The sequence below is a fragment of the Ixodes scapularis genome, unplaced genomic scaffold (genome assembly GCF_016920785.2).
Source record: "Ixodes scapularis isolate PalLabHiFi unplaced genomic scaffold, ASM1692078v2 PGA_scaffold2__306_contigs__length_199485367, whole genome shotgun sequence".
Taxonomy (NCBI): Eukaryota; Metazoa; Arthropoda; class Arachnida; order Ixodida; family Ixodidae; genus Ixodes; species Ixodes scapularis.
In genome coordinates this window covers 196,926,186-196,943,399 of record NW_024609857.1, presented here as the reverse complement: position 1 = coordinate 196,943,399, position 17,214 = coordinate 196,926,186, and the positions used below count along the sequence as shown (strand labels likewise).

Genomic DNA, 17,214 nt, shown 5'->3' with positions numbered 1-17,214 from the left:
TCGTCGCCACTACGCCGAACGCTAACCATGTTTTGCGCTTTGCGAGTGCTATTTCTTAGATATTGCGTGCGTACGCAAAGTCTTTGCGCTCCTAAAAGGAGGATTCGGGATGAGAAGTTGGCTGAGGCCAAGACGAGCACAGTTAAAAAATGGCGGCTCCCAGGACCATGGCTGCAGCCGCTTTGGCAGCGTCGTGAAGGCGCGACGTCGGTGGCATCCTCGTGACTGCGATTTTCAATACGGGACGACATTGTACTCGGTTTGGAAAACCCAGTAAGGTGGGCAACGATCACCGGGAACTTGATGCTTGCGATGCGCGTACATTTATCGGCGAAACTCAGTACACGAAACCTCTCTTGCCGAGGCGACGCATGCGGACACGACCGGTCGACCGCTCGCGTCGCATTCTCCCGTTTAAACAAATATAAAATGTTACTGTGGACCAAATAAACTTGTTTTTTATTCAAATTCCAGCATTTCGTGTGTGAAATAAAAATGGTGACTGTATCTTGGTGGCGTTGCAAGCGCGAGAGGCTTGGGCTTTTGCGTCACGGCAGAGAAACGCTATTCTTGAACTCACATGCGCCGCGTGCGCTAGCACAAGTGCAAAATTTAGCACTAGCGTGCGCTTAAATTGCATATGTTACTGTAAAACTCCTTATTAAAGCATCAGCTGAATGGGTGTGCACATCAATACAGAGTCTGAAGCCAGCAAGGACCAACACCATCTGTTCCAGTGTCGTCTACTAAAATCCGCTGGCCAAATTCAGTTGTGGGTTTGCATCGCTGAGGACATGGCAGCTGTGGGTCAGGGCAAGCTAAGACTCCAAGCAGGCCACTGTTCGTGAGGTCACCCCTTGCTTCTCTGTGCACCGCTTAGGGGAAATGAATCACAATCTCAGGCTTGAGCTTGTAACATGCCTCACTGGAACCATCAAGGGCTTGGCAAGCTAGGCTTTATGGGTGTCAGCAATGGTCGGGTGCCGACGTTTCGTTAATTAGTAATGCGACATTGATTCGCAAAGAAAATGAAATAATGTTTATTTAACTAGATTAACTTCGATTAGATGATTAGGCGTTTTGCGACTGTTATGTGGCGTGTGTCGAATCAATCTGATGACGAGACAATCTTTTGTTGCCGGGGTGGGTGCTCTGGGCAAGGTTCAGCTCATTCCTGCGAATCACAAACGTGCATTTTACGACGAACCGTGAAGGGGGTTGAAGTCGAACTTGATACTCAGGGCTTGAAAAGCATCATCCGTTGTGGATATACGTTACACATCCTGTGTAAGATCACCGCCTGGACAAAACAAGCAGGGCTAGCTAACACACCCCGGTTTAAAACTGATTTGTCTTCAAATCGCGCATACACGTAATCTGCAAGGTAGGCCATAGGTTCCTTGACTGTTGCTGACCTGCGGTGTCGTCCTCGATGTTGATGACTGCTGCACAACTTTCTTTGTCGCCCGTGGGGGCATCGGACGCCCGCTTTGTTTGCTTTACTCAATCGGTGTACAATTTCAAACTCATAGTCCGAGAGATTAAGGATCCATTGTGCAAATCTTCACTCAGTCAGGCTGTTCTTCACGAGGTATGTGAGGCACATGCTGTCCGTAATGACAGTGAATCGTGGTCCTCTGCGCAAGTATAGTGCAAACTTTTCAGTGATTGTCCAATGTCCAATGCACTTCAGAAGGTTGATGTGCAGGGTGCTGTCGTATGCGTTCAACGATCCGCTTGCGTATTCAATTATCTTGTCACACGAGTCAAGTATCTGCATTAGGATCGCTCCAAAGCCTGTTTGTTTCACGTTTGTGTAAACTGGGATGGGGCACTCACTGCGAAAGGTGGCCAGGACTGGCGGATTTTTCAAACGATGCTTCAAATAGTCTCCTTTTATGTTAGTCGGACCACTCAAAATGCGTGTCATTCAGCAGTAGGTTACACAACGGCAATGATTGTTTTGCGAAGCCCGGGAGAACTTTCGAAAGTGATTAGGGAATTGTAGGAACGAGTGAAGGTGTTTTGCATCTTTCTCCAGCTGGAACTTGTTAACCGAAGTGCCGCGCTGAGGGTCGGGTATTTTTCCTTCTACAATGATCAAATTCCCAAGAAATTGAAAGCTTGTTCGGATAAACTGGCACTCCATGATGTCCATGCGGAGTCCGTTAACAAAGACGCATCGTAGGGCTTCGTCCAAAATTTTGAGAGCCTCAACTACGGTTGTCGCACCTTGACCAATGTCAACCATGCGTGTTGCCGTTCGGGAAAGTCCTTCGCACAATCATTTGCATGGTTTAGGGTGCTTTACAGAACAAAGGCAATGCGGAGATGCTGATACTTTCCATCTGGAGTGACAAAGGATGTTTTGTGGACATCTTCAGGTTTCGCTCGGATGGTTAGGATAGCGGTCTTGACGTCCATAACAGTGAAGTAGCGTGAGCCGTCTCTCATTACACTGTTGGGTGCATCGTCCATTCGAGGCTTGGATACAGTGGGTTGACTGTCTTGGCATTCAATAAGCAGTAGTCGTGAACCATCTGTCTGGGAGTCGAGGAATGATTGAGCTGGATGACCACAAGCGTCGGTGGAGCATACTCGCTTCTGCTTTTGCGAACAATTCCACGTTCCAGTAATCTTCGCCCTGTCTTTTGATGAATTCCCAGTCAGCTGGGAAACATCGATTGGGCTGCGGCGCCACGGGGATTTCGTCATGTAGCTCGATGGAATGCTCGACGTGTGGGCAGAGCCCAGTTGTTTCTCCTTTGTCGTGAACGCGGCGTGGTGTTTTGTGAGTATTGCGAAGAGCTTTTGGCGTTCTTCCGTTGAAACGTCTTGGGTAATGCTGTCCACAACTGCGTGGATTCGCTGCATTGGGACTGTTTGATGTCGTTTCATGCTGGCTCCGATTTCACTAACATGGCCAGACATTTGGCTTCAGGCAGCTCCTCGTGAAAGGTTGATAATAGTGCTTCTCCGGAGATTGTTGCTTTCGGAAACACTGCGGGCAAATTGTGCCATTGGGGTAGTTGACCAATGGTTATGCTGTTCGAAACCCGAAACATGACTTCTACGTTAGCAAGTTGGCGCCAATCCGATCCGAGAAGTAGGCCAATTGATATGGGGGGCGGAAGAATGAGTATTTCCGGTAAATTGACTGTCGTTGATTTGACGCTGATCTTCAGGCATCACCTTGTCCGAAACGTTGAAAGATTTTTCTGGGGATCATAGCGACACGCATTTGTCCTCGGGTAGTGCCCTGGGGTCGATGTTCCGATAGGTTGGCCGCAGTGTCGATGCACGCCTTTAGAGGACGATTCCTCTCCGTGAAAGCGGTGACGATAAGGAGGGAACCTCCTTTTGTGCGTAACAAGCAGTGGATATTATTCTCACTTGAACTTGTGCCCTTTTGCATACGTTTCTCCTCTGCACGGATGATCGCTGTAGTTTTCGGTCCTGGATAGTTTCTGGAGAGGTGACTGAGCTGGTCGCAATTAAAACACTTGCTCCGCCTTGTGCGTTTGGAGGGACTCGGTGATGGGGTGTTCGTCGGAGTGCTTGTTTGCTGTGCTGATGTTGTAGGTTAGTGCGTACCTTGTTTGCATGGTTGCGTCTTTTCTCTGGATGGTCGAGAGTCGTCGAGCAATCAATAAGCTTGAGGACTGACTTACAGCCTCGGGCTGCCAGGGGATTAACCCACTTCTCTTCGGTGATTCCGATTAAGACCAGGGAGATCCGTTCGCTGGCTCCTAGCTCACAAAAAGCTCACTCGAGCATGTCATTTTTCGCGTAATGTACTGCACAATTCTCTTGTTGCAGCGAAGCTGTCGATGTTGCTGGTACCCCAGAAATTCTTGAAGTCCTATTTTTTGTTAGAAGCGTTTCTTGATGGCTTCCTTCTACACTTTCCAGTCGTCGATCGGGGAACCATAGGACCTGTGCGAGTCTCGTGCAGCATCGTGAAGTCGGGTGACAGCATTGAGCAGGGCGAGGCATTGTGTCCAATTTGCGAAGAAAGCCACCCGTTCAATCTCTCGGAGCCACTCAGCGACGTTTTCATGACTCCCCTTCGAATGTAGGAATCGCGTGCGAAGTGTCGCTCGTGGAGTGGACGTGGAGAGGTCCTGGGGACTGTCGTAGGATCTCGGCCAGTTTGTTGCGTTGGGAATCGGGACGGTGATTGACAGCAAATCGACTGTTGTTGCATTCCAGCTCACCTGTGTTGTCGCGCCCAGTGTAGAAGCATTCGTAGAAGTTACTTGTCATTCTGGTTCATTTCCGTTCGTCACGTTCATGCAGTTTTCAGGTTGCCGTGTAGGAAATGCATTGTTTAAGGCCAGAATTAACTGCTGGAGTTAAATTGTGATGTCTTGTATTTTCTGACCTATCGTATCCTGATTGGTAACATTCTTTCCGTTGTTGGAGTCCATGATCAGGGCATCGACACCAGTTTCGTTTAATTCTGCAAGTCCTGTTGACTGCACCATGTCAGCAATGGTCGGGTGCTGACGTTTTATTAATTAGTAATGCAACATTGGTTTGTGAAGAAAATGAAATAATGTTTAGATAACTAGAATAACTTCGATTACATGATCAGGCTTCTTGCGTCCATTAGGTGGCGTGTGTGGAGAGGTTCTGATGACGAGATTATCCCTTGTACCCCGGTCAGGTGTTCTGGGTAAAGTTCAGTTCAGTCCTGCGAATCGGGAATGTGCACTTTCCCACGGACCCTGAAGGGGGTTGATGTCGAACTGGACGCTCGAGAGCTCGAACAGCGTCATGCGTTGTGGATATACATCACACATTCTGTGTGAGATCGCCGCGTAGGCTAAAGCCGGAAAAATCAGGTGGGGCTAGCTAGTATGAGCGGAATACTGAAATAGAATTCCGGCAGCCGAGGAGACTGCTTCCAGCTCGAAGTGTCAGCCTTTACTCCGGTTTTGGCGGACAATGCTCGAGGAAACGGCGTAAACGGCGTCAGGTTTCAGACGCTGGGTCCCAGCGTCCGAAACCAGTCCGCCCTTACTTTTGCTGCGCATAACGGAGAACTGCTTGGTGCACCCCAAGGCGCAGCATCTGGGTTGTCACGCTGGGTGCGTGAATCTAAACACACGAGTGTGGGAACACGTACACGAACACCAGAACATGTCTGCAAGAGCCCATGGAAGGTACACTCACACTTCAGAAGACTGATGCTCCTCTGGCATTAGCAAGTACCGTTTGCCAGAAAGTACTCGGAGAATGCAGGGAACACTGTTGCATTGTACGAATACATGAAAAATCGCTTACAAGGTGTGACATCCAGAGCAGAGTTCGGGGCCCTTGGTTTTTGTTTTCGTTTCCTAAAGGAAACAGAAGAATTTTTGAAAAACAACAAACAGAGATAGACAGATATGAAATAATGTATCGACTTGATTCGCCTGAACTGACTGAACTAGATCACGCACTACGGAAACCAGTGCATCCAATTCCACTGGAAGTTGCATGGCCGCTCGACTGGCGTGTTCGATTCATCCCAGTGATGCACAAGTTCAGCCCCAGTTCTGGGGCACCTTGCACCGGATCTGAGGTTAGTTCAGTATTCATGCATCAGCAGACTCACTCTGCCTACCTCTGCTTACGGTGGTATTTCTCAAAGTTTATGTGCAATGCTTATTCTGCACAGTAACAAAGAGCTTGAGGTATTTTCTGTTCTTGATGACGACGAGGTACTTGTGGTCTACAGAAGCTAAATTGTGTACCTAATTGAGGATACGAATTAGCTCGAACACAGCATTTCTTAAACGTTTGATGTACAAGACTCGTGTGCTTACGTTTAGGTCAATTGTTTAGTCATGGGGCCATGTGCGTATTTACTATGTGGATCTTCCCTTTAAAGGTGGAGAACGAGTTACACTCAGTTTAGCCTCCTCCTTGGGGGCCAATACAAGCTAAAGCTATTTGAGGTTCAACACTGTTTGAATGCAGGGCTGATCTGATGACTCCGCTTAGTGGACTGCGATCTGACACATTTCTGCTCTCGTGTCCAGGTAGCCGAGGAGAAAAACATGTTTTGTCTGCTGATATCCGTTGCCATCCAACAATTGGTTTGCCAGATAGGTTGGGAGAGCAAACGTCTCGATTGCTTGATCACCCCAATTACAGAAAGACAGAAAGAATTACAGAAAGGGTAATGCACCTTTGTTCATGCAAGCTCTTCAGATCAAGGAATTGTCTCACCTCTGTTGTGCAATTGCCGATTGTGGTGCTGCCTGTAGCAGCAGCTCTGCCATGACGCCCTGCTCATGAGCAGTTACCACGACTGGGGGTTCCATGCTCACATGGCAAAACTTCGACAGTGCCACCGCCTCATACATATGCTGCACACCTTTCTTCTTGGCGGACCATTCACACTCAATATCGGTGCAGCTCAGAACATCCAGTGATGCAAGGCTGGCCCTGGAAGTACAATGTTGGTATCTTTTGATGAAGGGGTAATGGAGCTGCATGCTAGCGCTCAAAATAGTTTAATGAAAGGAAAGCAGGCATTTCACAGGATGAGTCACATAACTAAGTTGTTCTTTGAGTTTCCTTCTAGGTTTTCTTGTCATGAGAATTGGTATAAAAAGATTTCTTTGTGTACGAATGGAGTGTTAAAGGTCCATTTACACAGTTGTGTTTGACTAGGGCACGACGAGTTAAGGACGCAAATCACCAGGACATGCTTACTTGGTATGCTGCCTGCCAATCTACCCCAGAATTGGTTGCCACGCTTCATATGAGGCACGGGTGTCCCGTTGACTCGCCTTCGTAACCCTACATAATTTCCCTCAACGCAGCCAAGTCTAGTCAAATGCTACTCTGTGAATGAGCGTTTGATGTGTGTGCAACAAAAGAACGGCCTACTTTTTGGCGAGCATGCCAGCTGAGACGCCCCGTGCTTTTGGTACAGGCCGACTTGTCTACGGGTAAAACGCCTCAGAAGCGTTTGACACTGACATTTTTTCTCTCTCAGTTGCCACACTTTTTAGTGGTAACTATTTAACATTACACTATAGTATCAGATAATAATAGCTTAAACAAAGGCACCGTTGTGGGAGCGCGACTAATTAACCGCATCTAAGCAATTTGGCGGGGCTCGGTCAGTCGCGCGACGAGGCAAACCGCTTGAAAGCGAGGGCCGAACGATTTTGCAAGCGATGAGACGAGTGACGGCGACAGCGACGAGAGTCAGCGACGAGCGACGGGGACCTCTCACTGCCGTTCGTCGCGTCGCTCATCGCCTTGGTCGGTTGCTCCCGTCGCTTTCATGCGGTTTTCTTCGTCGCGCGAGTTACCGTGGGACAGCGAAGCGGGTCGCCGTCGCTTAACTCGTCGCTCGCCAAATCGCTTACATGCGAGTGACCAAGGCGATGACGACGTTTTCTAGAAATCCAAAAACCGAGTGACGCAACGGGCGACGGTGAGAAATCACCGTCGCTTGTCTTATCGCTCGCCTGCGAATTACGGAAACCGTTTATGCGCACTTATAATTTAGTTTCAGCGCTGCACACAAATACAGCTTAAAGAATTCAGCAAACGGCAGGTCTAAATGAGTTGCACCATGTTTTATTTATTGATACGCAAGGAAAAAGGAACATGAAAAGTCATAACTGTTACAAACTGACAAGCGGCACTCTTGCTGTAGACCGCGCGACAAAGTGTGCCAGGTTCTGGCCACTCACCTGTAGCAGTGGATTAGCGTAGCGGACGAGTGCTTGCACTTCTCCGATTTCCCTGCCTTACAGGTACACTCGCTCTCGACTATCTGAATGTCGCCGCGTACGTTCGCAAACTGCGTCGAGATTACGTGCGGGTGGGCTTGGAGTCCCGATGTTTGCTGGCAAAGGCTCACAATTTTCAGATCGCTGCCCTTGCGCTGCTTGGCCCCGACGAGAACAAGGTGTTTGGCATCTAATAAACGTTCTGCTTCCACGTAGCAACGTGATTCGACCGTGCAATCCAAGAAGTCTAAGATTGTTTTCATACTCAACGAGGAATACGACCTACTCTCATCCGCCATGTTGAACGACGGTGGCGCCCCCTTTAGTTCGTGAAAATCGCGAATTGGGCTTGGGGATCCTCTACTATACGTTTATTAGAAGCATCAGGTGAACATACATTGAGCACATACACGGCACACACAATTATCAATATAACTGAACACCACACTACCCCGAACACTACACCCAAGATCTGCGTTTCCGTCTTTTATACTGGTCGTTTTGAACGGACGGAATTTCTCGGTGACTGAATAAGCAATAGAAAATATTCCCAGCATGTTGATTTTTTTTCTAGCAATGTCATACCTCTAAGAGTATTTTTAATGGCTCAGGGGATGAATCTCTTATTAAAAAGAAAACGCTCGATCATGACGTAGTTATGTGAAAGCCAATAAATTAAGCTGCTCCAATGCGGTTCGAAGCCATAAGTTTGTTTCCCCGCACGGCACGTCGTAGCCTGTACTTGTAATGTTTGTTTTTCTACTTGTGCTGTTCGCGCAAAGCTGCCATTGCCGTCTTGAATTAATCTCTGTATAGCGGATATTCCCTCAGCTGGAAGTGATGCTTCATGGGCTGAGAAACTGCTTTTCGATCAACTTGAATGCAGTCAAAGCCGCGACTTGCGGCAGGTGTTAAGTGTACGGAGCTACGCCGTGGCGATCCCGAAAACTTCTAGCGCTCATCCCAGTGCGCCACGTGGAGGGCAGTCTCTCCAGGAACCGTAGCATATTTAAACAGCAAAATAAAGGGTAGCTTCTTTTTCGATTTAGCTACTATTGTTTTTTTAATTCAAAAATTCTAAACTGTAAATATACGTTTTTTCGTCACGATTTCGTACTGCTGTCCTTTCCCCATAGCGCAATCGCTATCGGGGACTAAAGCCCCTCGATGTGTTTGCGTTTGTCTTGCAAGTAGCTTCAAATGCGCGAGTGCACGAGGCCCATGTCTCGAGTGGCCCTTGGAAGCAAATGGCGGCGCAGCACCGAAATGAGCGGGCCTTTGAAGCGAATGGCGGCGGAGCACCCGCTCATGGCACGTGTCTCGCGCGCTTCCACAACAATGGTTGGCGGTACTTGTAAAAAAACGCTTTTATCAAGGGGCTTTATCGGGGACGAGACAATTCCGACAGTCAAATTGGTCACTGTACGATAGGAGCTTACACTGTTCGGACCAGTGTTCCAACATGACTATAGGCACGTTGATCGATTGCACGTAATCCCTCAAGTGGTATTAAACTTTTTAATGTAAAGCGGAATGTCAACCTGCGACACCCCGCCCCCTCCGATCACGGCCCGACCAGCGGCATCAATGCCCGACAGTTTACCATCTCATCTTCTTGTTACACCACTGATACGCGAACACACGGTCACATCGGCGATAATTTAGTCTTTTGTTCTTAACCTACAACACTGCCATCACGATGTTGCAGCTATGTTTCTGACAGGCACAAACACACAACCACGTTGAACGCCGGTTGCACTCGGCATCGGAAAACAGAACCGAACTCAGCACAGAAGGCACCCAGGCAGCCGGCAGCGAAACCTGCCTGTCTTGGACGCAGTTCCTGCGGTTTCCATAACGTCGAAAACGTCGACAAAGTTCCGCGTGGTTTCGCCGGTTTTGCTACTGTAGTTCCGTGCCGCGCGAGTCCCGCAATCCGGAGACGGCCATCCCCCAGTGTACATTGCGCTGCTGGCACTGCTCCGGAACTTCGCTGTTTCTAGCGACTTCGTTTGCTCGTTTGTTAAAATTAGCGCTAAAAACGTGAATGCAACCGAAATGTTCTGCACGTTTAGACTAGAAGACGGAATTACAGGCGGCCTTCGCTGCCGGTGAAGCTCAATCAACTCAACAGCATTTATTAAACAACGTGCGCGACCTGCTCGAAAAGCGAAACCGAAAGAAGATGAGTCGGGAGGGCGATAGCTTTCTACCGTCCGCCTGAAGAAGGAGAAAAACGCTTCGTTCCTCCCCTTTTCTCGTGTCCGCTTGGGGGCGCGTCAGTAGAAGGGAGGAAGACGCGCCGTTGCTACTTTTTTCCTTCATTTTTTTTTTTAGACTGTGCAAGACCCCCCGCTCCACTAAATGTGAAAGGTACGGGAACACGATTGATACGTGTGTCACAGTGGAGACAAGTAAACTCCTTGGATCAAGAACCCAAGAAACTGAAGAACAAAGCTAGCTGCTTATGGATGTCACGGAGGTACTCGACGCCTCGGGGCACACACAACTCGCATCAACGACCGAAAAGTTCGTGGAACAGGAGCACTCAAGAGCAGCACCTGCCATCAACGAATATAACGATGACCCTGGGGGTCTCTCAGAGCCACCACTGCCTGACGAGGACGGCGCGTCATCCTCATCACCAGAGTCAACGATTGTCGGCGAAGTGGTTACCGAGAGAGCCACTAAATGAGCTGCGCTTAGAGTATCGGCACTCCGCTCCCTGACATTGTTGTGTGCGCCGCCATTTTGGTTCGTATGCAGAGCAGACGCAACTGCCGATCGTCATGATTCAAAAGTGCGACTTACTCAGCATTAGATTCGGTGTTAGGAAGCTCATGTAATATTGTTTTGCTCTGTCGCGAACTGTTTGAACATTTGTGGATAGCGGAAAAGCGTTTACTGTGATTTCAGATGAAGCTTCAGATAACTGGCAACCATGATTCTAAGACACAATATGGCCAAGTGTCGTTACTCTGAAGCGTAGCTTATTTAGTGGCACCAGTTACAGAGTGCGACGATGAGCATGACGAGGCGGACGCAGAACCCACACTTATCCCACCGGCCTCTGAGACGTCGAGACCATCTGATTAATCAGAAGGAACTTCAACCTCCCGCCCGACCAAAAGTTCCTCTTCCGACGAGCGCTCCCTTCGAAGAAGTCCAAGACCGCCAGCCGGCAGGAATGCGGCACAAGCCGTACAGCAAGCTACTGGAGAACCTCAAGGGCACCGAAAACAGCCACTAAAATGTTCCTGATGTATCCCGCCCTTCCATTACGTATTCTAACGCTAAACGTTAGAACGTTTAGCGTTAGAATGAGCGAATAACAGAAAAAAGGCTACCTTCCGGTAGCCTTTTTTCTGTTATTCACTCATTCTAACTCTCGGAGGAAAGGAAGAAGATAACAAAAAGAACAGGGGGAAATCCGGGGATTTCTTCGCCCCAACTGGGTGGACACGTCATCGCGACGTAGGGGGATCGTCAGACTCTAGCTGACCACGTGCGTGAACCCGAACGTTGGGGCGGAGCCTCAAACAAGAATCGTTCTAGTTTGAGGCTCCACCCTTCTTTCTCGATACGTCAAAACTCGAAAGGTACCCGTTTGTGACCAGAATAGCAGCTCAGGATAGCTAGGTTCGACATTGTACATGTACCTTTTTTTACTACACGGAAGTGACGTCATCACGTCTGATTGGTTCGAAGCAAAAGTGACGTAATTTCCCTAGAAAAATGTGGGCGGAGTCGGCAAGACTGGGCGGAGTCGGCTACCGGACGTGACAACAAAATGACGTTTCGTTTTGTACCGAGTACGTTTCAAAAGGTACTTGCTCGGAACTAGGTGTCATTAGCAGCATCTTTTCGGCGGCGAGGCTTCGCCGTCTCGTCAATTCGACTTTTTCTTTAATAGAGCTTTTTTTTTCGCCGGAAAGGCTGTATCGGGAACACCGCGATGCATTCGAGCTCCAGGAGGAGATCTTTCGGAAGCCATACCACCTGCCCAAGATCGTGGTGCGGTGGTTGTGCGACGAACTTCGCGAGGAACCGGAGGTGAGGAGAGTGTGTACCTCGTGGACGGTCATGACTGTGGAGCTTCAACTGTTGGGTGCACTGCGCTTCTACGGCACGGGGAGCTTCCAAGGCATGGTGGCGAGCGACGAACACGTAGCGCGGGACCAAAAGACAGTCAGCGTTGCGGTTTGCGCCGTGTCCGTCGCTATCGTGCGTCGTCTCGGGGTCCAGCGTGGCTGGATCCACTTCCCCGAGACGCCGAGCGAGAGGTTCGACGCGGAGAAGGGCTTCAGGCTGCTTGGCAGGATACCCGGCGTCATCGGTTGCGTGGACGGGACCATGGTCTCCATCGTCGGCCCGTCCAAGAACGACCCCACCGTCACGAAGGCGGCGTACTGGTGCCGCAAGTACTTCTACACCCTCAACGTGATGGTGGTAAGTACACTCATGTTACGTTGTCAAAACGCGCCCCAAATCGATAGAAAAAAAATACGTATTGCCGATACGGTTCAAGCATGCCGTTTTATGACTGCGGGCTGTGGGGTTTCACGACTGCGCGAGCGTGTGCTCTACGTAGCATGTGAGCCGTGAGACGCTTCACCCAAAAATAATACTTTACTGCTAAAGCTTCCTTAAAAAAAAAAAAACATTACTCTCGTTTTAAGGTAGTTAGTTGCACCTTGCATCCAGGAAGGTGTGTTGACATGCATATATCAGACAAAATAACTTAAAAGGTTCTGAAATTGCGACTGCTTTGTGAATCATAAGTACAATCTACTACTTGGGGATTCAGGTAATTACATGTCAATATCTCTCTCACTTTCAGGTGTGTGACGCCGACTGCCGGATAATGTGCATCGACCCACGGTATCCCGGGTCGGTGCACGACTCCTTCGTGTGCCAATTTTCCTGGCTCCGAAACCAACTCGAGCAAGGGCAGCTGCCACGCGACGGCCGGTTCCTGCTTGGTGAGCATACTAAATTCATTCCTTACGCACACGGTGGCTCCCACTGCTTGAAAGCCACAGTACGACAAGTACTGTGCTTGTTGTGAGGCACACAGACACAGTTGCTGGAACTCCTTGAAGTGAGACAACACCCAAAGTTTGGCCATTAATCTCTGTTTATGTCCACATAACTCTCACACTCTGCAGGCTACGAAAGCCACACTACACCAATCTCACGACAGTGATAGACTGCGCAAGGCATGCAACCGCAGTGCCAGTCACTGTCCGGTTCGGCCCACTCACTGTTGCTGTCTGCCTGTACCCTCTTGCTGGTTGGTTTTTGCATGAAGTTGGAGCTCTTTCGCTGATCCCTGGGGGCTCGCCTGGTCGCTTTGACGGTCGTCAGTTTGTACGGAATGGGATCAGTTCCTCCTTGGCCACTTGGGGCTCGCCAAATCTGTCCTCGGGTCGTCTCTGTCCCACACACTGGATTCTTTTCCCTGACCCTTCTTCTTCGGTCTGCCTATATAGCTCCTCCTATTAGAGCCTCCGTGTCCCAACAGGACCTGGCTCCTTTCCAATCTAACCACCCCCTCTCTTTTCCCCATCTCCAACTCCACCGAGGATTAGGAAAGGCACGGTGGGCCGCACCCACGGCCCCCAGCTTGTCGTTGTGCCTGCCAAGAAACCGAGTATGGGTGATGATGGTGCTCATACCTGCACCACTGATGATAGGTCCCAGATGCCCTAGCAAGAGAGCTTACCTCGTGAGGTGGAGGCCACCGGCTCGGCTGCCATCTGGCGCCTGCTGCTGCTTGGCCTCTCCTGGAAGGGGAATTTATAACAACTCGAGAACACACAGCCTTGTCTGTGCTTCCCATTTGTTGACCAAACATTTTGACGAGCATGCATTCTACTCGGAGGAGAACATTTAGAGAATGCCACCTCAGAGGCACTCTCACTTTCTTTTTTTGACAACGTTTCCATTGAGTACCGGGATATATGTCTAGTGCTAGCACATCATCTTCCCAAAAATTACAAGCAAGACACCACAGGGATCTATTGCAACAGCCAGGGGCGAGGTGGCAAAAATGACGCATGTCCCTGCTTGGGTGTCAAACATTAGATTTCGCCACTACGTGGACAGATGCAATGTCTTCCGCTAGAGCTCCTAATATTTGCAAAAGGTCAACGTGTTTCTTAAATGCACCCTCATTGATATTCCGCGGTACAGCGCATTGGTGACCGCTGCCCTGCACTCTTTGTTAACATGATGGTAATTGTTGAAGTACGTACCTGCTGGTCGCTCGGTTCACCGGGGACCCGCACCCCAGGGGCCCCGAGTGCCGAATCTGTGCCCACTAGCGTCAGGATCCTGGCCAGGGACTGCGCTAGTGGGCGCATGGTGGAGCTCCCGCCCCCGGTCCTCCTGTTGATAACGAAAACGACTGAATAAATTTCATTGCACTATCAGCAGACTACAAAGATTAGCTTGCGGTCTCGTTGAGCTGTGCAGCTCGCTTCCGCGCCTTCATCACGCGCCGGGACCAATGCTCCTTCCATTGCTTGTAGCTCTTGGTTGGAGGCCCCAGCGCGTTCAGGCGCAGAGCGAGCTGCTCCCAAAGACGCCGCTTGTCGTCCGCGTAAGGGCGGCGGAGAGGTCAGTGGCGTTGCGCGCGAGCGACGGGTGCTCACACATGAAGGAGAGTTGCTCCTCCTTCTGAGCAGCCGTCACTCGCGCGCTCCTCGTTGGTCCCGCCGACCCCTCCGCTGCCCCCGGCACCCCCGGCTCCTCGTGGTCCGACTGTAGTGATCTGTGATAAGTGATTTTGCCACCAGATGGCGCAACGTGTGTTCTGTTTAGTATGCTTTGATGGTGAGTTTATCGGGTTGCCTTATCTTGTTGTTATGTGTGTTTATGCATCTATGATGTCACGTGACATATGTTAATAAAAGAGCCGCCGTCCGTCAGCGACGTCAGAGAACTACGGGACACCCAGCAGGCAACATGTCTTTGTCTCATTCTTCGTAAGCCCCGAACGCGCGGGGCCGCGGCTTCCTACCCGGCCACATCATGTGAGTGCTGTTAGCGTCCTCTCCTTTCGTACCGCCGTGTAGAGGAGATTACTGCAAATTTTGGCGACGAGGTGGTTAACCGTAGTTCTCTCCGCGTCTCGGTGCACTGGCCGTGAGAGCCGACGCGATTTTGTTTTCTTCTTCGATCCATTTCGTTTCACTTGGAACACGTTCCATGGCTAGTCAGAATGGGCCCTGACAGCTGCTTCCCTTCAGCATGCGTCTCGTGACAACGTAAGATGTGAGTTTGCACTGTTTTTGCACCGTTTCCTACAACCTTCTACAACATATATATATATATATAATGGATAATGGAACACAGCCTCCTGTAGCTGCCGGCACGTCAGCGCTCGCGCCGGTTCCGTCACCGCCCGACTTCTTGCCAGTTCCGGGCAAGCCCGAGCGTGCATGCCCCGCGTGGAAACGTGCTTTCTTGATGTTCCTTGAGGCGTCCGGCTTGGACAGTGTTGCGCCTAGTCGGAAAAAGGTGATCTTGTTTTTCATGCCTGGGGTTGAGGGCCAGAGAATTGTTGAAGCTTTTCAGCTCGATGAGACTCCCGCTTCCGAGGAAGGCGATGTTTTTGAAGTCTTTTTGAGTGCTATCGAGAAGCACTTTGAGTTTTCTGGGTGTATCGCGCTGGAACGCCAAAAGCTTCGCGCTCGCGTCCAACGCCCGGGAGAAACCGCCTCGGAGTACTTGACCGCTCTGCGACGCCAAGGGTCTTTTTGTTCTTATGGAGACGCTTTGGAAGAGAGGCTTGCTGAGGTCTTTTTGGAGGGGTTGGACTCTAAGCGGGTGAAAGACCGCATCCTTCGAGAGTGTGTGGGGACGGGGGTACCCACTTTAACCCGTGTCGTTCAGCTCGCGCTGCAGTACGAGCAACTTGCGCGCACCGCAGAAAGCTTCCACCTGCGAGCTCCCAGTGCTAGCGGTGCGGCGCCGGCAGCCGTTGAGCGCGTCTTTGCGCACGTGCCCATTGGAACGCCGGACGTCTAAGGTGGAGGTCCATGGCCGGCTCCTTCCCGAAGTCGGTGGCAAGATGGCCGGTCCGGCGTCACTTCCAGTCACGTGTCCCGGACTTTACAACACCACCCACCCCAGCGTCTGCGCTACCCTCCTCCTTCAAGGCACGGAGATGAAGGAGTCGGTGTTCCCTGCAACTTCTGTGGTCGACGCGGCCACAACCGCAACGAGTGTCCAGCGTCTGGTGTGGCATGTTTTTTGTGCGGAAAGACGGGCCACTTTGCGGTGGTTTGTCGGAGTCGCCGCCCACCGTCGGCGGCCTTCGTCAGTGACCCGCGGCGAACGTCGTTCCCGAGCCTTTGCCTGGGGTGCTATGTTGCGCTTTTTGCACTCCCAGGAGACTTGGAAGAGGGAAGTGACGTCAACGACACAGCAAACGCAGATTGGATGTTGACAGAAGAAAACTAAATCAACACCCAATCTGGGTTTGCTGTGTCGTTGACGTCACTTCCCTCTCCCTCGTCTCCTGGGGGGCTATGTTGCGCTTTTTGCACTCCCAGGAGACTAGGGAGAGGGAAGTGACGTCAACGACACAGCAAACGGAGATTGGGTGTTGATTTCGTTTTCTTCTGTCAACATCCAATCTGCGTTTGCTGTGTCGTTGACGTGATTTCCCTCTTCCAAGTCTCCTGGGAGTGCAAAAAGCGCAACATAGCACCCCTGGGAGTGCAAAAAGCGCAACATAGCCCACCAGGGCTCCGGCCGTTACTTCGCTGCCCGACCGTTTTCACGGAATGTGCCGTCAGGAGGTAACGATCCTGTGAACATTGTTGGGCCATCCCTGGTGCCGGAGATGCTGCCGAGCGTCCCCGTTGAGTCGGCCGAGCAAGCAGCAAGAGGTGTTTATCGTCGGGATGCCTTCATGGCCGACATCAAGGTAAATACAACCCCTCTTCGTCTCCTTGTCGACACTGGCTCTTTTGTGTCCATTCTGAATGAACGAGAGTTTAATGAAGTACAACGGAGTTCCGACATTCGACTATGTCCGCCCTCGAAAACTCTTGTTCGCTACATGCAAGACACTATCCCTGTGCTTGGATGCTTCACCGCTCAAGTTGTTTTTAAGGATCGTTGTGCACCGTTGGAGTTTTTTGTCACCCGGACTGGACGATCGCTACTTGGCGTCGACGCCGTCCGAGCGTTGCGCATGAGAATATCAGGAGATGAAAATGATTATGTTTGTTCGCATGTTGATGCAGCTCAGGGAGGAAGAGTTCTACGGCAGCATGTGAAGTCGGCGGTCCCCCTGCAGCGACGGCCGTTCACCATCACGTCCTGCCAAAACCGCCAACCGGCCGGATCCAGAGATGCAAGGTCCCGGTCATCTTCTTTTGTACCTTCGGGTGCCAACGTGTCTACATCGTCATCGGTCTCGGAAGAGACCACTCCGAAAGTTCCCGTGGACTTTGAC

General features: G+C 50.6%; 2 protein-coding genes across 2 annotated transcripts; one reads left to right on the top strand and one right to left on the bottom strand.

The window, feature by feature from the left end:
- Positions 1 to 6,215: 6,215 nt before the first annotated feature.
- Positions 6,216 to 8,041, bottom strand: LOC115325075. The gene is made up of 2 exons (XM_040208966.1): positions 7,704 to 8,041; positions 6,216 to 6,438 (listed from the first exon to the last, which is right to left on the bottom strand). The coding sequence occupies exons 1-2, from the start codon at positions 8,039 to 8,041 to the stop codon at positions 6,216 to 6,218; spliced, it is 561 nt and encodes a 186-aa protein (XP_040064900.1).
- A 7,111-nt stretch (positions 8,042 to 15,152) lies between these two features.
- Positions 15,153 to 15,776, top strand: LOC115325067 (the record flags this gene model as incomplete). Its single annotated transcript, XM_029985766.3, has 1 exon — positions 15,153 to 15,776. A coding segment is annotated over one exon (624 nt), but the record flags the coding sequence as incomplete, so codon positions are not given.
- Between the last annotated feature and the right edge of the window lie 1,438 nt (positions 15,777 to 17,214).

What these genes read in the sequence shown, in the direction of transcription:
- LOC115325075 (XM_040208966.1), bottom strand. Translation starts at nt 8,041, where the DNA reads ATGGCGGATGAGAGTAGGTCGTATTCCTCGTTGAGTATGAAAACAATC. An exon ending in ACGCTAATCCACTGCTACAG is followed by an intron (nt 6,439 to 7,703) that starts GTGAGTGGCCAG and finishes TTGTACTTCCAG; the next exon opens with GGCCAGCCTTGCATCACTGG.